General features: G+C 35.6%; 2 protein-coding genes across 7 annotated transcripts; one reads left to right on the top strand and one right to left on the bottom strand.

Annotated features, from left to right (window-relative positions):
- The first annotated feature begins 223 nt into the window (after positions 1 to 223).
- Positions 224 to 6,295, top strand: LOC148933401 (ubiquitin carboxyl-terminal hydrolase 24-like). 4 transcript variants are annotated; one of them, XM_089062884.1, is made up of 9 exons: positions 294 to 356; positions 443 to 508; positions 604 to 666; positions 1,232 to 1,750; positions 1,852 to 2,039; positions 2,369 to 2,613; positions 3,813 to 3,958; positions 4,606 to 4,782; positions 5,766 to 6,295. In XM_089062884.1, the coding sequence occupies exons 4-9, from the start codon at positions 1,232 to 1,234 to the stop codon at positions 5,952 to 5,954; spliced, it is 1,464 nt and encodes a 487-aa protein (XP_088919010.1). In that variant the 5' UTR covers positions 294 to 356; positions 443 to 508; positions 604 to 666; the 3' UTR covers positions 5,955 to 6,295. The 4 variants fall into 4 exon arrangements, with proteins under 4 accessions (XP_088919008.1, XP_088919009.1, XP_088919007.1 ...); XM_089062882.1 differs by lacking the exon at positions 604 to 666 and having other exon boundaries at positions 224 to 356; XM_089062883.1 differs by having other exon boundaries at positions 228 to 508.
- An 832-nt stretch (positions 6,296 to 7,127) lies between these two features.
- On the bottom strand, positions 7,128 to 20,851 carry MEI1 (transcription coactivator). 3 transcript variants are annotated; one of them, XM_089062823.1, is made up of 18 exons: positions 20,557 to 20,851; positions 20,434 to 20,476; positions 19,455 to 19,576; positions 18,364 to 18,471; positions 16,167 to 16,311; positions 16,005 to 16,096; positions 15,315 to 15,408; positions 14,686 to 15,163; positions 13,647 to 13,789; positions 13,421 to 13,549; positions 13,221 to 13,345; positions 10,840 to 11,007; positions 10,256 to 10,546; positions 9,765 to 10,163; positions 9,642 to 9,680; positions 9,479 to 9,564; positions 7,564 to 7,651; positions 7,128 to 7,427 (listed from the first exon to the last, which is right to left on the bottom strand). In XM_089062823.1, exons 1-18 carry the CDS (start codon positions 20,731 to 20,733, stop codon positions 7,344 to 7,346), a joined length of 2,811 nt encoding a protein of 936 aa, XP_088918949.1. In that variant the 5' UTR covers positions 20,734 to 20,851; the 3' UTR covers positions 7,128 to 7,343. The 3 variants fall into 3 exon arrangements, with proteins under 3 accessions (XP_088918949.1, XP_088918948.1, XP_088918950.1); XM_089062822.1 differs by having other exon boundaries at positions 9,642 to 9,686; positions 20,557 to 20,850; XM_089062824.1 differs by lacking the exon at positions 19,455 to 19,576 and having other exon boundaries at positions 9,642 to 9,686; positions 20,557 to 20,739.
- Between the last annotated feature and the right edge of the window lie 440 nt (positions 20,852 to 21,291).

Genomic DNA, 21,291 nt, shown 5'->3' with positions numbered 1-21,291 from the left:
AAAATCGTTAACTCACGGTGGATCGTAAAAAGTTGACGGTACTATAAAAAGAAGGACCAGATTGACAACAATTTTATTTGTTATGGAGCTGATTTTTAGAAAGTGAATATCTTGGACCAATTTCATATTTTAGCAATATATTTAGGACCAATTTTCATCTTTACTATGTTAAAAATAAAAAATGGGTTTTGATATAATGTATAGTTGGAGAATTAAAAAAAAAGATTTGTAGTATGGATTGGAGATGGATTAAGGCAAAACCCAAAACCCCAATCACAGTCTCCATAGCCTAAAGATCGATGCTTCTTCTCCACGTTCAAACTCTGGTTTCTCTCACATGTTTTCTTCAATTTTCGGTCTCGCCCCTCTCACCTCTCAAAATAAATTCTTGATTATTTTCAGCAGATATCCCAAACTTTTTCTTATTTATTTCACATCACAGAATCTCTACCCAACTTTTGCTAGATTCCTGGATTAATTGCTTCCCAACATGAGTCATCCTTCTAAGGTCTGATTTTATTCCAGAGACTCAACTTCACTGTAATCTGCGTTTGCTTAATTTGATGGTTGAAAATTTTAAATTTTTATTTGTTGGTTCACTAGTGTTTTAGGTATGGAATAGGGTGTTGTTAGAAAGATCCGTTTCCCCCCAAATTGATTACAGAGGTGAACATTACTTCATTTATTATCCATTGATCTAATATGTCTGGATGTGCCTCTTTTTTTCATCTTGTTTTTACATAGAAATGCCTTTGCAAGTTTTGGACTTGAAATTGAGGAGCTGCATGATGTTCAACATTCCACATTCCATATGTCAGATTCAATTTGGGTGAAATTTAAATCGTGGAAAAATCACTGCTATAAGTTAATGTACTCCTTCCTTCCCACTCAAGATGTCCACATTCTTGAGTGGAACGAGATTTTAGGATGAATGAAGTGTTAGGTGGAGTAAGTAGAGAGACAGAAGGTAGTTGAATATTTTAATAATTCCTTTTTAGCAATCACTTTATTCTAGCTGATATTAGTATTGGTGTTTTTTTATGGATCACAATGAGAGAGGGATTTATTTCCAAATATAGAAAGTGGATATTAAGTGGGACATAAAGGAAGCTTGACATTTTGAATGGGACGGATGGAATATTTACTAACAACTTTCGAAATTTGTGTGCAAAACTCCAATACCCTAGGTTTTTTTTTTGGCCTTTTCTGTATGTACTACTTTCTTGTGCAGATGTTGCTTTTTGGATCCTTTTCTGAGGATGAAACCTGTTCTCTGCTGAGGACTAAACCTTCCAATCCCCATAAACCTGAAAAAAGGAAAGAAACGACAGCCAATCTCCCAAATCCGGGAGTGATGTTTGGTAGCTTGAGTGATATACGTGACACACAGGTTGGTTTTTCCACTGGAGCTGGAGATACACCCCCATATACCAACCAGAAGGGCAGTAAGTTTCAAGCTTTACAAGTGTTAGATGATAATGACGAGAAGGATGGAAAAGCTATCCCAAAAAATCATTGTGATGAAGGCATAAAGTTGAATGGAACTGTGACTGATGCTACTGTTAAAACTCATGATAAGGTGGCTCATCTGAAGACAGATGCTCCTGTTGTAGATGCTCAGGGTATAACTCCTCGAGGCTTGATAAACTCTGGGAATTTGTGTTTCCTGAATGCAACATTGCAAGCACTTTTGGCATGTTCTCCATTTATTCAGCTTTTACTGGGACTGAGAAAGCGGAACATTCCAAAGGTTTGCTGTTTAAAATGTCAAATCTTATGTTGTAGTAACGCAGTAGCAAGTGGATGTTTTCAACAGTTCAATCATTGAGTAGTTTTAATTCCTATTCTTAGGTTGGCTATCCAACATTAACTGCATTTGCTGAGTTCATTGGTGAATTTGACGTGGTTGGTCGAACCAATATTAAGAAGAAAGATAACGTTGAAATTGAAGCTGGCAGGCCTTTTAACCCTACAATGTTTGAAGTGGTATTGAGAAAATTTACCCCTGATGTATCATGTAGTACTTCATGCAGGCCTAGGTCTGGTTATCTATCTCAGTCATCTATTATTTCCTATTTTGGATTTTTTCTTTCAGAGTTGATTTTTATGTTATGATGTGTCTCATGTGTGCCAAGACTTTACCACAAAGAAATTCATAGTGAAGTATTCTTATCCTCATGAAATAGATTATAGTTTGTAGATAAAGTCATCTAGTAAATTTGGTTTCATTTATAAGTTTATATCCTTGCATTAGGAAGTTATAGATGAAATGTCATATGCTATTTTGTGCAGCTGGGACTGTTTTTACTTCTACATCTAGTTCTACTTCTACTTCTATATAACTTAATGTACCTAATTTTCTTCTTAGGCAAGAGGATGCACAAGAGTTTTTGAGCTTTATTATGGATCAAATGCATGATGAATTGCTGAAGCTTGGAGGGAAGTCCCACTTGGATGAAAGGAATCCAACTCTGATTTCCACATCGGAAGATGACGAGTGGGAGACAGTTGGCCGAAAGAATAAATCTGCAGTGACAAGAACACAAAGTTTCTTTCCTTCAGAGCTCAGCTCAATTTTTGGTGGAGAGCTGCAGAGTACCGTGAAGGCAAAAGGTAAGTTACATGATGATTTTCTGCACTTTCATAGGTATGCCCTTGCTCATTACGATGCGATGTAATGTAACTGAATATTGATTATTGACCGCAATCACCTCACATTGTTGTTAGTATTGCTTCTCTGGAAGAATGTACTTCTCAGAACAAAATTGTCACAATGAAGCACCCTGAAATTTAGTTAGTCTAGGAAAGGTCCTCAGACTTGGCTGCATGTTATTTAACTCTTAATTGGTGTAGTTTTGAGCCACCTGGTGGCCTCAGGTTGCTGAGATCAAAACACTGTTCTAATTGTTTGATTTGCTATTGGTGTGTTTAATTGATTTAAAGAATCTTGTCCTGAATTTTTCATCCTTGTCTATGTGTTGTGTAATTCTTAGGCACTACTCCCTCCGCCCCAATATTCATAGTCTATTTCTTTTAGCCACATGTATTTAGGAGAGTTGACGTTGGTATAAAGGTGCGTGAGTAATAAATACCCCCTTCGTCCCATTCAAAGCGAAACTTTTCTTTTCGGCATGAGATTTTAATTTGTTGTTTACGAGATAGAATAAAGTAGGAGAGACTAGAGAGAATAAAGTATGAAGAGTAGCATGCACCAAAGTATGTCTATTTTTACATATTGGTTAGGTCATTTACTTTCCAAATGATGCAGCTTAAAAGTATCAGTGTTTATGTAGAATCTGAAATCTGCTGTCTTGTTTGTGTGAATGTTGGAGCATGTGAAATGAGAAGAATGAGATACTGATCAATCTTGTTTAAAAGCAAGGAACTTGCTTGTGTGGCTTGATTCGTTATAATGTTAAAATCAAGTTGGAGAGCCAGACCAGTGAAGCATATTAGTCACAGGTAGCGTGTTTTAGTTCACCATCATAGAAAGACTAGATGTGCAGATTTGTCCATGTTGTAGTGGTACTTTAGCTTACGAATGCAAATGACTGATGTCTACTGATACACATACTAGTATGTATAGCTGCATAGTATTTCATACCACAGTTTACTTCTTTTACCCCCATTCTATTTTATGAATTCATTAAAAGCACAAGATCGCAACTTGCACGGCTAATGGAGTAACAGAAGTTAGGATGTCCATGTTTTGTGTGTTTGTGGGTGCTGTATTGGTTTTGCATAGTTGAATAAGCAATCCAAATATCTTTGTTTATAGTTTTAAGCACTCTAATTGAGAATATTATGGACAGGCAACAAGGCTTCTGTCACAGTCGAGCCATTTCTTCTACTCCATCTAGATATCTCTGGTGAAGTTATTCGAACTATTGAAGACGCTCTTCGTTTATTTTCTACCCCAAAGACACTTGATGAGTACCGAGCAGCAACAGCAGGAAAAGTAAATTGACTTGTTACATCTTATTAACCTGATGATATGCTTTTATTTACTTTTTTATTTTCTTTTTCGCAGATTTAATGTGTTCCTTCCAGGATTATCTTATTGAGTGTCCGCTTTTGTTTTGAAGAGTTCTTGTTGAAAACATTCAGTTTCCATGTGTATTGTTACTATTGTAGTTTATGCTATGCTATGTTGTCTTTAAAATCTCTAGTGTTAGGGCTTCTTTGAGTTGCACTGTATATATACTCCATCCGTTCCCTCATAGCTGAGTTGCACTGTATATATATACCCATTCATAGGCTTCTTTTTTGCACTCATTTTAGGAAAATCATAATAAATAGTTAAAGTGGAGAAAAAGTAGAATAATATAGAGAAAAGTCTTCTATATATTATTCTCTCTCTTACTTTACTCTTTCTCCAGTTTAACTCTTTATTATGATTTTCCCAAAAGGAGTGCAAAAAAGAAGTTACTCAGCTATGAGGGAATGGAGGTAGTACTATAATCATCTACCTCAAGTTATATTGTTTATCTTTACTTTATTTGATTGGTTTTAGCAACAAAGCATTCCTGTTGCTTTATGTACACATACATGTGCCTTTATTATGGGAATATTTATTCATGGTGACAACATATCATGAAATCTCAGGTCGGGGTTGTTGCTGCCAGGAAGTTTATCAACATAAAAACACTTCCGAAGATTATGATCCTACACCTGAAGCGTTTTAGCTATGGCAGCTATGGTAGCACTAAAGTGCACAAGCCTGTACATATCCCTCTTGACCTTGCATTGAGCCGTGATCTGCTTGTCTCCTCTAATGTGGAGGTACCATTTCTCTGAATCCTTCACAGGCTTCCTGTTAATGATTAATTGTGAACATCCAATTGAAATAAGGAAATGTGTGCTGCCAAATCTTGATTATTGAATTCAAAATGTCTGAATATGGCTTTCCATCCTTGAGGTATTAAGTGTATTACCAAAGACATTTTAGGGATCTTCTGTCTTGAATCTTGATGATTACTGTTCGTAAATCTTATGTGAAGGAGATATTTTAATGGGAAAAAATTTAACTATTAAACATAGTGACAGATACTCCCTCCCCGTCCCAAGGTAGTTGGGTCGTTTCTTTTAAGCACCCGTTTTGCAAAAATGATACTATTAAATAGTTAAAGCGGTGAGAGAGAGTAAAGTAAGAGAGGGAATAATGTAGAGAAGACTATTCTCTACAATATTCTCTCTCGTACACTACATTCTCTCCACTTCAACTATTTATCACTCCTATCATTTTTGCAAAACGAGTGCCAAAAAAAAAGACTCAATTACCTTGGACGGAGGGAATATTTTCTTTTAATAATAGTACTCTCTCTGATCCATAAAAATATGGGCAACCGAAATGGCACGAGAATTAATGCACAGATGAGAAGGGTAGTTAAGGTAGTGTTAGTGGATAGAGAGACTTGCATTATTATCAGTGTTTAATGAGTTGTAATGGTGGGCCATTATGGTATAAGTTGATGTATATGGGTAGAGTTGGTGACAACTTACTTTCCACAAATGGAAATGTCCATATTTTTGTAGGACCGATGAAAATGAAAAGCGCACTATTTTTATTGGACAGAGGGAGTATATTTTTCCATCTGCATGCTAAACTTTTTGTTATCATTGGACAAAATTTCCAAAAGTTCTATTTTAGGAGGTGATAATTGTGCAACCTTTTATTTTCTTTTTCGGTAGCATGTCTACTTAACCGAATGCAAGAAAAGGCAATTTGAAAAAGGAGAGTTATCATATCACTTGTATATATACAGGGTCGGAGATATGAACTTGTTGCCACAGTAACACATCATGGGAGGGAAGCATCTAAAGGCCATTATACTGCTGATGTCCGTTACCCCAGTGGCCTGTGGCTGCGTTTTGATGATGCATCCCTTACTACCATCAGCACGAGCAAAGTTTTGCATGAACAGGCTTATGTTCTCTTCTACAAGCAATTATAGAAGAAATGGGAGCTCTTACTCTCAACTATTGGAGGAGAATGTTTGTTGCTTAAAAGAGATGCTCATCTAAATCAGTCTCCTTGCCATCTTCAGAGATGAGTAAACGGGTGAACCTCAGATATGCTGCCAACGTCCACTCTTGAGAGACGATGCCAGTTACTTCAGCTACAGATGATTTAAGAATGTTTTGGTGCCATGGAGGTATTATTGATATCGGGAATGGCTTGGTTCGTGTTGAGAATGGTGGAGAGGCAGAGATGATGTACGTTTTTTATGGAAAATGTTGGATGATGAGAAATAACTGCAATGTGCATAAATAAACCTGACTTGGCCAGTTTAAATCTTTTACTAGTTCATAAGTACTCCCTCCGTCCATAAAAATAATCTTCCTTTTTCCATTTTGTGGTGTCTACAAAATTAGTCACCTACTTTTGGCAAGAATTTTCTCTTATAAGGCCAGTCATATTTTCTACTAAAAATATTTCAATCACTTTTTCTTTTTATCTTTCTTATACTTTACCAATTTTGCATATTAAAAACTGTATTGTTTCTTGAAGTCCTTATTTTCATGGGATGAAGGGAGTATAATGTCTCGCCTTTCTACGGTGATTCAGACTGTTCAATTGTTCAAACACATAATTTTAGGATGTATTTTTTTAAAAAAAATCAACGAGGAATCTTGCCACTTTCTCCAATATAGCCCCAACTGTGCTCAAAATGAAAATCTTTTGCTCTAGGCTATTGAAGCCTGAAGGGGTGCCTATTCGTTGGCTACATTTTGTCTCTATAGTCGAGCCGAGGTAGACTAAATTTCCAACTATTTGATAAGCTATGATGGAAATTTTGCTCGTCATGTTTCGTAATTTGATGAAGATAACAAATTTTACTCAACTGGAGATCATTCTTTAGGACAAAATAGATTTTAGTATTTAATGAATAAATAAGTTATAGAAATAAAATATTTTTTTTAAAAAGAAAGTGTTTCCAAAATAAAATAGAAATATTAAACGAAACAATTATTTACTAGAATTTACACGCATTTTAATTGATCATTAATCTACTTTTGAATTTTATTTTATTTTTTTTTTAAAAAAACAAGAACAAGATTTGCTTAGCAGCGTTTCATTCACCTTTTCCTGCGTTTGGAGCACAACTACGTTGCTAGCTTGGAAGAGCCAAAAAATAAATCTTTTTACACATTTGTTTAGAATACACTCCAAAAAAACAAATCGATCTAATAATTTCACACAAATCAATATTAACATTCAAAAATTAGTCAAATATAGACTTGGATATTTGAATAGTACATGAATACAAATCGAATTGTGCCGGTGCTTGTGCTGGTGCTGGTTCTATCAATTTGCGCACGGCGATACACACACACGTACACTATGAACCGGGCATGCTACTCCTCGTTCTCACTCTATCAATAATCATTTGCCTACCAGATAGATCTTCTTCATAACCAACCACCTGCAGGTATATATTTTCAGCAATCAGCAAACAGCAAACATTGTCAACCCTGATTTTCCCCAAAGTCAAAGATTGCACAAGCCAATTACAAAAAAAGGGAGGCCAGTTCCAGTTGGGGAGAGAAACCAGAGATTACCTGAGAATCACTCTGTGTTTCACTAAAACCATCATAAAATCCCCTTGGTACTTTGTCATCAGAGGGATTATCATCCCTTTCATCTGACCTGGATCAAAGAGAATTGACCAATTTAATTGAGATTTGACCAATTAAAAGGGATAAACCAAATAGATACATAAATGTATGACACATTTTTTCAGAGGGGATCTAAAATAGGCAGTGACCAGTGAGTGTCTCACTTAGGTACCAGTAGGCCCACAAACGCCCTGGTCCGGCCATAGATTACCATGCAAGCCTACACCTTTCAACTAACACAAACCAGACAAGTTTAAACAGTATATGTATTCATGTTTGTAATATGAATTGAATATTACTGTGTTAATTGTTAAACTTCAGCATTGAATATATTTTTTGTGGTAGATTTTGAAATACAATGTTAATTTAGACCATAATTTTGTAGTTAATCTCCTAACTGCTTTAGCACATTGGTCATCTTTCAATTTTTTAAATATTTCATATAATTAAGATTGTGATGAGAATTCTCTAGACTTGGTATTTGATTGGCAAAATGTGGCAAGTTGAAGCTTTGGCAGCTACATGCCACATAGTATAAAGTCCATTAAAAGGCTGGAATAGGACATGATTGATGCATGAGTAATATATACTCCCTCCGTCCACAAGACTACAAGAGTGTGCAACATTCTTTGTGGCACGACTCACGAGTATTAATAAAATATTAGGTAGATGTTTTTGTCATGGAGAAAATGTCACCGCAGGGGTAAATAGTTGTCACATCAGTGATTTCTAGCGGGTTATGCCTAGGTTCTTTTGTATGTGAGGGTAAACTATGAGGGAGTGTGAGTTTTTACCAAAAAAGGAAAGTTGCAGGATTATATGGTGGACACCTTTTATAGTAATTGTTGCACACTGTAGGTAAACATTAACAGAGGGAGCAATACAAACTGAAACCTAGTCAGATTAATGTAAGTGGTATTAGTTACTATTTGTGCAATTTTAAGATAGAGATAAAATAAAGCATAAAACCACAGTTTATCAGAGTGGACAAGGTTAGTTGAAAGATATCATTATAGGTCATGTATACATAAGGACGAAGAACTGTGGCAGATTACGAAAGAGGGGAGATCGAGTAGGAAATGCAGTGGTTAGGGAGTCCACTGGATATTATCCATGCTTATCTTTACTTTGTTTTAATGTCTATCTCTTCTCATCGTTGTTGAGTGAATTGAGCCAGATCTATAATACGTTTATTTAGGAGTAGGAGTCTCTGTTAGACTCTATAAATATCTCCTTGAGGTTTGAGAGGATGTCTTGACTTATGGAGTCATAAACCGGCAAGTGAGGTGATTGTTGTCGCCTTGCCGGATTGGTTAGGGTCATCCCCTTTAATGGTTAGGGTTCGTCCCTTTATGGTTCATCCCTTTCGTTGGTTAGGGTTTGTCACTTTCTTTTTTCAATTCCAATTCGTTTTTCTTCATTCCATCAATCCAAAATCATTAGCAGTTCCAACTACGGAAGTAAGCAGTTAGGAGATCATACTGAGAGGAAAAGATTGTTGCATTCATGTAGAAAACAGTGGCCACACATTTTGAAAATTGAGATGGTAGCAAATCTTTTAATGAAAATAAGAAATGTAAATGAAGTATTCTATATCATGCATATTCAATCCAAGTCAATGAAGCCATTCTCAGAATTCTTCAAGAATATAAGGGGGAGAAATCCACAACATCTGAAAGACCAATGAGAAACTTGACCAATTCCTTGTTCATCTTACTTAGCTCTCCTTAATGCATGATATAATGAAAGACAATTGAGCAGCAAAGGCATTTAGTCAACAGAGATATTGTAAACTTGCAATTTGTGATTTGAATGAGACGAGAAACACAAGGTCCATAGTTGAGCAAGAGCAAGTTACCTATTGATCCATTGCTTTTGTGGAACTAGTTCAGAAGGGGAAGCAGCATGCCTTTGACCAAGCATTGTAGAAGTAGAAGACAAAAACTGCTCGTAGTCAAGGACAACTTTCAGGCAATTTTTGTATTTATAAAAGTTTGCATTTGAAAGAATTACAAGGATACAGTTTCATGACTACTACTTGTCTCCTGTGACTTCAGATCCTGAATCTAATCAGAAACACACCATTCAGAACAAGGGCAAACATATCACCTTTTTCATAAGAAAATGAGGGATCATAAATTTACCTTGCTTGTTTGCAACAACAAATCCTCTATAACTGTAGCAACATCAGGAACTACAGATGGAACTCTATTATTTTCAGTATTGTTATCCGCATAATTCATCCTACTGACAAAATTGTCGACAGTGAAACAAGAAGAAGAATGCTTTTCACTATGACTTCCTAATAATTTCGCCCTCTTATTACTACTAGAATAAAGTTCCTCATCTCTTGACATAACCGAGGAATCAATGGTATGCACATTTCCCAAATCATGTGGCTGACTAGGGTGTTGAGAGACATCATCTGCAGATGTAATCCTATCAGAGTGAGCAGGATATTGGCTCATAAAATAAGTTCCTGCTTGCCTGTCTTGAGAAGTAAGCTCTCTAGGGAGAAACTGTTTCACATCAACAACTTTATTCTGTCTCATTATGAACAGTAACTGAGTTAGAAAAGTATCATGCGTAGCAGAAAACAGATTGAGGACAAAGGAAACAAAGATGTTACAACAACCTGCTTAGCGCATTCATATATCCAGTCAGCTGTAACTACACTCATTCCCCATCTACAAGCAGCCTGATACTTATCACCTTGAGCAAATTTACTTAATAAATGAGTCACTTTCTTTGTAAGATTCTCTGCGTACTTCACCCCCAGAATAAAGCACAAATTTCTCAACAGCTGTTTTTCTTTCATGTCATACCCCGAAACACAGAGGCGATATGCTTCAAATCCAGGTAATGGTATTTTGCATTGTAGTGGAGAATAGAGAATGTGACTGCCAATATCCAGCAAACATCCCTCCTTCAATTAAAGAGTTCCAAATACATTAGTATTTTTACATCCCAGATTTGCAAATGTATTTAAGACATGCCAGTATGATACTATTTTCTGAGAGATTGGTGTTAAAGAATGCAAGAGAGAACATATAAGGTTCTAAAGATATTATCCTATAAACCGAGACAGATAATAGGTTGCAGTATCAATTAACAGTGTGAACAAACTCAGCAGGACTTTGAAGGTTTTTACCAAAATGATTGCATTTTAATTCCCAGTAAGCAGGTTACTTTCTCAAGATGCAAGTGTAAGATTAGTACCTCTTTACAAGAATAAATCCAATGAGGGGTAATATAAGAAGTCAAGGATGCATGTGTCAGAGAGGAAACTACACCATGGCGCTCAACAATAAAGTGCACAGTTTTTCTGTTTTGATCTGGAACAACCTTGCCACCATTTTCAGTAACCCACATCACTATTTCAGGTCTCTGGAGGGAAAACCATGAAGTCAAACATCAAATAACAAACTTTGGTTGATACAGTAAAATGTAAAAGAATAACTAAAAGAGAATAACAAATAGCAGGAAACGCATGTAGACAAGTAAAGCTTTATAAGTAACATTTCACATTTCCTATAGCATAGGGTTACACCAACTGCTACAGTTTAATTCACACCAATAGAATTGGTTCCATTCTGTTTGCTTCCACTTGCAGGTGAACTGATATCATAGTTCCAATATATATTCAGTGGACAAATACCATTATAAAAACATGATGCAGTTTGATTTTTGACTCCATACTATATTCACCTGATCCCTTTTTGTGATTCTGCACTCAATACTCCACCCCTTACACAATTAGGTGGCTCTAAAAGATCAAGGAAAAAGCTAAAATATGAGTCATATGACTTCATTGCCATAAATTGGCACCCCTACTGCTAAATACTACTTAGGAAGCTCTTCCATAATTTGTTTTACTCCAAAATTAATTAAATTGGAGTATACGTTTCACAAAATTGAAATTTACAGAAAATAAATTTGTTACTGTACTAATCCAACCAAAGGATTTGAGCAAGTAATCTAATTATAAACTGCGAAGTCTCTATCATATTCTAGGCTTCTAGGAAAAGGTGTTTAATACTACAAATTATTGGCCTGCCTTCGAAAAGATGATATAATATCAAAATATCCATATATACAGCAGTATTTATTTCTTATCCTAATCTGACATCTGTTAACTATTGGCTAACAGAATCACATTAGTCTTTGACTGACTAGATCAAACCAGTCCATTTGGCATCTGAAATAGATATTTAAAGAAAATCTTGAAAGAAACTAGTAATACACAAAATTTCTTCATCCTCCCTAGCCTCCCAAACCCAGCGGCTATGGTTTTCCTTCACATTTTGGCAAATAAGTTTTTTATTCCCGACCTACCTAAACCATTATATTGTTCACCATTTGAAGAGAATTACACTATCTACCATCATTCAAATCCACCATGCCGCTTCTCACTGACAACTATGCTCTCTCTGCTCACCAGCATTCCCCACCCCTTTTCTACCTCTTGACCAAATAGCTATCAGCCTACCACCACTGTCCGCTGCACCGCTTGTATCGTGAACTCCACTTCCACTGTGTCTCACCACGCTGGAACCATCTCTCTTTGTGCCGACAACCCAACTTTCAATTTTTACCACCATATTCAACTACCAACACTGGTTTCTCTCCAAAGAAGATCAACATGACAGCAGTTATGCCAACCTCTCTTATATTCTAATCAGGGTTATCCTTAAATTGTAGCCCAAACTTTGACCGTTGGTGATTTTTTTGCACTAATTTACAAATATAGCTTGTATTTATCTTTGATCTATATATATTTTTTTTCTTAATGATGTCAAGTCAGCTTTCAGCGATACACATCAATATTAGTTGGCCGGCCAGAAATCTTTTACTTGTTTTATTAAGTAAACAAACAACGAAGACAACTATCGAATATATTCATAAATTCTGGCTAAAAAGTTGTCAGGTCAAAGTTTAGGCTAAAATTTTAGAATAACCCTTCAATACATGTATTTATATCTGTTCATGGGAACACTATGCAGGTGCTGTTGAGAAAATATACTTGATTACCAAGAAAAATCAAAGATGAGTTCGTATCGAAACTGCTGTTTGTCCATAGTTTCTCAAAAACCATAGGTTATTTGTCTATAAGATTCTTATATAAAATAATGCATTTGGTTAAAGAGAAAAGCTTACCGAATGAATTTATGTTTTATTCATTTTTAAAGAAAATCATTGTTTTAATATCAAAGTCGATGCTGAGCGAATTGATTTGGTATAGTCAACAAAAGAACAACTGTTTTGTTAGTCAATATCTATCTAAGATAAGATAAGATAAAATTAAGAAAAATTAAAGTATAGGTATTGTTTGGATATTAAGGATAGTATGGATATTTTAGAAGGTGGGCCGATAGTTTAGATTATTTTGAATAATTCAACCTATATCTAAATAATGTGTTTGGGACGAGAATCTTGGTAAACTGGAGGAACTACATTCAGATTCAAACTCAAAATGATGTTAAAATTAAAGTTTTGACAACAAGCTTTTAAATTCAGAAATCCGGCAGGTGGTACTACCAGGGAAAAGGGTGTTATAAGGGCCAATTATATTATTTAAATCAATAAACAAATCAGCTTACTTGTTCTTCAGGAAATGTGCTTGAAAACTGAAAGAGCTTCCCCCTAAATACAGTTGAAGACTTCAAATGTTTGATGCCATTGTTCAATATGCTTTGCCCCTTCACCTTACTGTCTTCTTTCAAACCTTGAAACGTGGAAGAATTTAAAGTAATGCGTTTGGAGAGTTTCTTATAGTCATGAATATGTCATGTACTCTTACCAAATATTATGTCTGATTGAGAATTCTTGTTCTCAACAATGTTATTGTCAGCAAGCTTAGGAGCAGAGGGATTCCCCACTTTCAAACTTGCTAAGCTAGTTGCAGTAGTCCCATTAAAGACTACAGAATCTGTGAATAGGGTAAACAAGGGTGGATGTCGGACCTGCTGAAAGAAGAAAATACCATATTTTTTATTTAAACAGGCAGCTAAGAAAGAAGATGGGACCTTTTTGAAGAAGTAAATCGTAAGCAATGTGACCCTGAGAGACAGGGACCTCTTTCTTTCTTTTGATGCATTCTTCAAGCCATGATGTTTTGACGATACTAATAACTCCAAAAGCTGCAAGGCTCCTTATTTCCTTAATTTCTCTGCACCAACCGTTACCACAACAAGAATGAGTGACCAAGTGCCTGATTGCACGTTCTTGAAGTGAATTAGTCATGCAATATCTCTAATTGATAACCATTACTGGTATGTCAATAAAAACCAGGTAACTTCAGATCCAGGTGATTAGTAGTCCAGATCAAGCAGTAATGTATCTAAACATTGCAATCCAAAAAAGATGACCTAATCATCGATAACATATCAAAACCAATCAACTTACTCTTTCCAAAACTCATAAGATAGTGCTCCATGTCTATTATCACACTCCCATCATGTTCTAGATTTACATGTAATCCTCAAACAGAGAAATTCTACATTTCCATCCACCTAGCATGGAACAATGATGCTGAGAAAAAGTTGCATCCTTCTCACACGAAAAAGTCCAAGATATGAAAAATGAATGATTTCTGCAATCATATCACTCTAGTATATATATTTGAATATAATTAATTTAATCTGACAATAAAAACGAAAATATAGGACCTTCCTCCTTTACCTGGATGTACAAAACCTCAAATACATTTTAGTCTTTAGGACTAAGTTTGGAGCAAACAACCACTGGCTATGAGAAAAGGAAAAATATATTATTGTAGTTTAGTTAATTGTACAAAAAGGGCAAGGTATTACATTGGTTTTACATAAAAGGGAACAAGATTCACTCCGAAGTTGATAAAAAAACTGACCAGACACGCAATCTGACAATTTAGTAGCACATTTATGGCAGATGAAAGGACACGATTTCCAGTTAACATTTCAAGTATATAGATTTTAGACACTTTTAGCTATATTTTGCAATGATTTTCAGAATAGAGTTGAAAACTTGTTAACTAGAACTTATATACTGAAAAAGACAGTTCATCCACATGCCTAAATATCTTACTTTTCTGATGGATTTCCAACTACCACGTGAGTCAAATTCTCCCTGACGGACATATAACGAGAGCCCCCGCCCTGCCGAACCATACTGACTAGCTTCCGCAATTCAGAAGCCTCGAAGCCTAAAAGTAAAATTCTGCACTCAGACAAGTATAGATCACCATCCTCACTTTCAGAATCATCAGCAACACATCGAGTAAAATCAGGAACATTTTTCTGTTTTTCAGTAGGTACATCATTTCCCCTTTTAGATATGTGGGGAACCTCAGAAGATGTGCATAGGATGTTTGTCAGGAGATTCTCCACATCAGGTTCCATATCCTGAGCAGAAAGATTGGTGTCTGATTCTGAGACAGAGGGGTTAGATGATGAGATAGGCTGCGAATTTCTGGTGCCTTTGCCTTGACTGTGATGCTCCAATGTCTTTACAGTACTACCGGAAGATGATTGTTGAACTGGGAAGGAGTCTTCCATAAGACATGCTATAGATCCATTTGACCAAGTGAAAACCCAAGAAAATAATGATAGGAATGCAAAATTAGTGACAGGATCCATTGGAAAGATACTCCAGTAGACAGATTAAACACTGAAAACCGATTCAGAAATGCGGCGATGAACTATGCATGATTGTACCTCTTCTGGCAATAGACTGATGAAACCATTTCCTGTTAACTATGTATATGATACGCCATCTTTTTGCAACCATATACTTGTCACCTTCAGGAGCTTATGAAAAATTAAGGACGCCAATATTGAAGATCATATGCTGGGTGTAAGGTAAATATAAATGTTCAAGAGTCCCTGGGTAGCATAGATAATAGCAATCACAAAACATTCCTCTATTTGCACACTTGATGACAACTAAAGCATCAAAAAATTAAAGAAAAAAATGGATAACCATTTGTAGTTAAAGAATTACTCCCTTCGTCCCACTAGAGTATGCACTCTTTTCCTTTTTAGTCCGTCCCACAAGAGTATGCACTTTCTAATTTTGGAAACTCTTTTCTCTCGGTGGGACCCATTCTCCACAAACAATCCTTTAATTACTTTTTCTTTCTATCTCTCTCTTACTTTATTAATTCTGCATTAAAATCCGTGCCCAATCAAAAGTGCACACTCTTGTGGGACGGAGGGAGTATAAAATTGTGGACCGTAACAGATCCACATGCAAAAAGTTTTCAATCAAACAACAGATACATTCAGAAATGAGCTAAAGAAAGAAAAGATTTTATGCTTTAGACACAAAGGACACTGTAGAAAGAAGCAAACACCAAACAAGGGCCAGTTGATATTCAAAAGAATTAAAACCACAAAACAGGATATATCGCATATCAAATGAGAGCATCTCTTTGTAAGCTCAGCAGAATATATCCCACCGTTTTGTACGATAAGCTTCTCCATTTCCTTACGTTCATCTAAAAGAATCAAATAAAAGCCTTGTCACTTTTTTTGTAGTTACAGAAGAAAAGGAAACAAATTTCCAACCTGCAGGAATTCCGCTAACACATATCGTCAGTCCAGAAAAAGGAGGAACCCTGTAAGGTTCATGAGGAACTACACGGTGTTCTTTCCAACATTGGTCCAGCCATTCTGTTGTGACTATTGGTTTTTTCACTTGGGTTAGAGCCCACTGCAAAAATGTTGCAAGGAGAAAAAGAAACAGAACAAGTTAGGAGACAATCAATCAAATCATCATGTGGATATTTTCTTCACTCTCTGTTTGGATTTTCTTTTTCTTATTCCTCTCACTCTCTGTTTTGATTTCCTTTTCTTATTTCTCTCTCTCCCCCCTGTCTTTATGTGTTCCTCCCTGTTCTTGGGACGGTGGTAACAGAAACTGACATCAAGTGCAAAACATATAATTGCTCAACTGAATTTCAATCCGGGTAAACAGTTCCACCCAAACTAATCCATTTAATAATTTATTTCTAATGGGGCTCAAACCCATGATAAAAAGTTAGAAGTGTAATTTGTTTAGATATAATATGCTGCAAAAATGATGAATTCGTTGTTAAAAATGATGAATTTATAACTCAATGAAAAATAGTCTTGGTAGTTGACAACACGGGCAGTAATGAAAAATTGGCTAGGTAAGAGAGAGGTAGAGAGTGGATGAAATGTTATTAGTGGAAAATGGGTCCCAACTTATTACAGAGAAACTTAGACTAATTTCGGTGGATGGCCCCAAATGAAAAAAACATAAGTATTTTTCATGGACAGAGGTACTATAGATGTGTGTGTGTGTGTGAGTGTGTCCTGTGTAGGAAGAGGATCGGATGAGAATGACAAATGTATGAGAGAAATGAAAATCATTTTCAGCTCTTTGATCCCAAATATGAAATATCTACGGCGGATTCGAGATGAATGCACCTCCCTAGCAATATTGTCCAAAGCACGTCCCGGGGCTAGAATCGCCCCAAGGTGGTTGGGCGATCAAGATTCAAGGAGTGGCGGGGGTGCCCTAATATTGTCGGTGGAATACGTTCTAGCCCAAGCGCAAGCTCATTACGTTTTAGCCCACCACATTATGTTTCATAATAGTGTAAACCAATCTAAACCCTAAACATATGTATATATATATAGGGGTGCGTTAGGCTCCTTTGCACCCTAAGTGTCCTATTTCCTTCTTAATCTCGGCCCTTGGATCCTTGAATTGGATGGTTGTGATCAATGCATTATTAGTCTATAATGATGCATTATTAGTCTATAATGTTGCATTATTAGCCGCTGTGCATTATTAGAATGAAAATGTGCATTATTAGTCTATAATGTTGCATTATTAGCCGCTGTGCATTATTAAATGACACGTGGCATTAATCTAACCGTCAGATGACAAAATCGTGGGGCTAGGATTAAGAAGGAAAAAGGACAAAAGATATGAAAAGTATTTGAATACATCCCTATATATATATATATGGGGTGCGATCCATTGCTAACTTTTCTTAAATTGCTAACTTGCTAACTCATAACCACAGTATATTAAAAATGTCAACATGACGACATTAACATGTCAAAACAAATTTAAATGACATACTTATGTCTTTGTTCTGAGATTTAAATGTTGACGCCAACCCAAAGTCATAAGTATGTCAACTGAATTTGTGTTGACATATTAATGTCGTCGGGTTGACATTTTTAATATACTGCATTGATGATTAGCAAGTTAGCAATTTAAGAGGAGATAGCAATTGATCACACATCTAACATCTATATATATAGACACACACACACACACATATATATATATGGTTGCATTAGGGTGAGACAACATCTTATATCATAACTAATATCAAATCTCGGGCTCGGCCTTTAGATGACTAGGATTGAGTAAATCAGGATAAATTAACTTATTATTATCAATATAATTATTTTAACGAATCAGTGCCACCATCAATTCGAAACATAATTCAGTGCAACAATGAGTTATATATCAGCACAACAATGAATTATAGTTCCACACAACACTGAATCATGCTCCAGCCTAATAATGAAATCATATTCCGACACATCAATGAATCATAACTCAGCAAGCCAATTAATTATACTTCCGCACAACAATGAATCACACTTATAAGATGTTAATTAGCTATACTCAATTAGTCATAATCCTAGCCTCATATACAAGTTACTAAAATATTTACAAAAAGTTCCAAGACTAGAAAAATAAACAATAAAAATAAACCTTGTATTTTTGGACAAGGACATCCTTCACAATTACGAAACTGACATCTGATGATGCTTTTTTTGTTAGTTGTCCTCCCATAGCAGTGACCTTCTTTCCAATATTAGCCTACAAGTCAGTTAGATAAACTAACAATCATTATTTGTAGCATATCTGAAACGGAGATAGAAAGTACTATATAGCAGGATAACAATTTAGGTGGCAAGTTACAAATGCCCTTGATGAATATGAGAACACTGATACATAAAATAAAAAAGATTTCATGGTGTTCATGGCATTAATAACCAGTAGAAGAGATCCACTAATGCATGGATGAGATCTACTATCTTGAAATGCAAATATATCAAATTCTCAAATGGGCATGAACACATATTTGTATAGGCATATAAAAATCCTGACTTCAGTGTACAGTAGAAATGGGAAAATGCTTGTGTGATAGGCTTTACTTTCCCAAAGCCCAACACAAACCTATAAAGTGTTTACGGCGCATGCAAGTGAAGTTCTGAAACATTTCCACAAAATAGCTTCGTAGTGAATCAAAAGGGTGAGTTATTGACACTTACTTATAATTCCCATGTTCCTGAAAAAGGTTGAATTTTTGCCACAATTTATTTGTTGGTTCCTCTATGAAAATTTTTTCACTTCATCCATAATAGTGGGATTTTCACAATTCCCCACCCAATTAACATAGAACTCTTACTCCTTTCACAATTCACACACTACCAACCATTTAATTAAAAACATATGTTGTCCACAATGTGGAATTTTTTGGTGCCCGGATGGAGTACCTATTAAATAAAATTAATATTGCTGAACATCTGTGAAACATAAGTTATTTAGAGGGGTAATGTAGCTTGGTATGCTAAGCATGAGATGTACGTTTACAAGGAGAGCATAACCCCTATAAATTCTAAGCACTCATGAACCATAGATTTATCAAGATTTGTCAAAAAAACACTATTGTAACTTGTAATATACAATTAATTGTGACATACATCCTGTTTAGTTTATGCTTAATCAAGAATAAAAGATGGATTTTTATAAGCCTTATATAATTTGACAGCATTTGTAGTAGGTAAGTGGCATTTTACCTTTACATCCTTATCAAAACCAGATGTAACTATATTTACACCATCCAGTGCAAAGCAGCAAGTATATCCATGATTAGGTAGCTTTCTACGCTCTTTTGCACAGAACAACACACATTGAGGACCTGGGACAACCAAATTCTAGCTAAAAATCAAAACACTGAAAATTAACAAGGTTAAACATTATTCCAGAGAACAAACTAGAAATTATAAAAACACTAGTTATTCTGATTTCTGAGTCCAAATTCAACCTATTTCACGAGATTCACTAATAAACCATTTTGAAGAATAACAAGGCATGCATTGTATCTTCTCGTAGATCACACAGCTAATAAGAAAGCAGTAAATTTTGTATGCAATCTATCTAAATATTTTCAAGTGAATACAAAAAAACCCAAAAAAAAGCAGTTTTTTGCATGACCTACTGTGAGTTTCTATTTCCATAAGGAGAAGAAGGCTTCAGAACATATAGTACTATATTTTTTCTTTTTTAAGGCATTACATATATGGCACCAAAAGAAGAAGATGTTCACCACTTTTCTGACAATAATCGCTTCCTAATTATGCTTACAACTAAACTTGTTATATCATATTTGTAATTAATCCATAGAGTTAGAGCTAACCGCACCCATGATAAGGAGAAGTGGAACCTTAATGATGGGTCCTATAATGATTAATGACACTATAGCCCAAGATCGACATCCTATCTTAATTCTAGGAAAAAAGTACAAAGGTGCATCACTTGTTCAAAAGTTCTTCGGCATACCGCCTTTCTTCTTTTTTTCAAGGTTGAGCTTGTTCAGTTGAAGCTAATGCTTAGCTCTAATACACAACGTTACCCCAAAACACCTTATTTTAACAAATGGAAACAAATTCTTCATATAATATCTTAGTCTCGATTGAGGTGGACTCCATACATATATTCATGTCGCTAAGCTCGAAAAGTCATTTAAAATTTGTATCAATAATTTTACAAACATACCGAGCAATTTACAGTCCTTCGATCGAAGATACTCAAACTTCTCCTGCAAAATCAGAAAGAATTAAGTCAATTAATTTCCAGAATTAAGCCACTTTACAAGCTAGAGCAGATAAAGTTACGGACATGCTCTGCCGAGGCGATGACGTGATAGTCGGCGGGTCCATTGCGCGAGGGGTCGCAGCTGAGGAAAACCTGGGCGCCGTTGAACTTTAAGGCGTCGTGCAGCGCGTCGAAGAGCTCCGGCGGAACCAGACTCCGAGAGAGGCATACATTCGCTCCACTAAACACTTTTGCTGCCATGAATTTCTATGAGCAGGTGAATGGTGAGATTGTTTTTTTTTTCTGATTAGGTTTCAGGAGAAATGGGGATTTCTACTTTTTTTCATTTCTTGACGATTGCCTTTAATGAAAATAGAGCGCGGGAAATCTTAATGTGGTTTCTATTTACATGTAGAACATAAGTAGGAACTAGTCACAGATCGAGGCGAATTTTTTCAGAATAGGAATTTTTTATTTTTTTATCCTCTTTTCTTATTACTTAAATCATAAAATATACTACGTTCGCTATTAGGAGTCTCATGGGTGATACGGGTTTTAAGAAATGTTAAGAAAAGTGGATGGAAAAAAGTTAGTAGAATAAGTGTCTCACTTGTATATACTAGTTTTAAATGAAATGTGAGTGAAATGAGTTAGTAAAAAATGGGACCCTATTACCATTTTTGGTAAAAGTGAACTGGGACTCCTATTCGCGAACGAACTAAAATGAAAAAAATGAGATTCCTATTCGCGGACAGAGGGAGTATGATTTAATGTGGTCTATTTATACAAGTTGAACTCTGAGTGGGATAAGAAATTTTG

This window comes from Salvia hispanica, chromosome 1 (assembly GCF_029641045.1).
Source record: "Salvia hispanica isolate PSC_SH4W2 chromosome 1, Shi_PSC_v1, whole genome shotgun sequence".
In the NCBI taxonomy this organism is placed as follows: Eukaryota; Viridiplantae; Streptophyta; class Magnoliopsida; order Lamiales; family Lamiaceae; genus Salvia; species Salvia hispanica.
The sequence above is the reverse complement of the archived record's forward strand: the minus strand, read 5'-3'. Positions and strand labels throughout refer to the sequence as shown.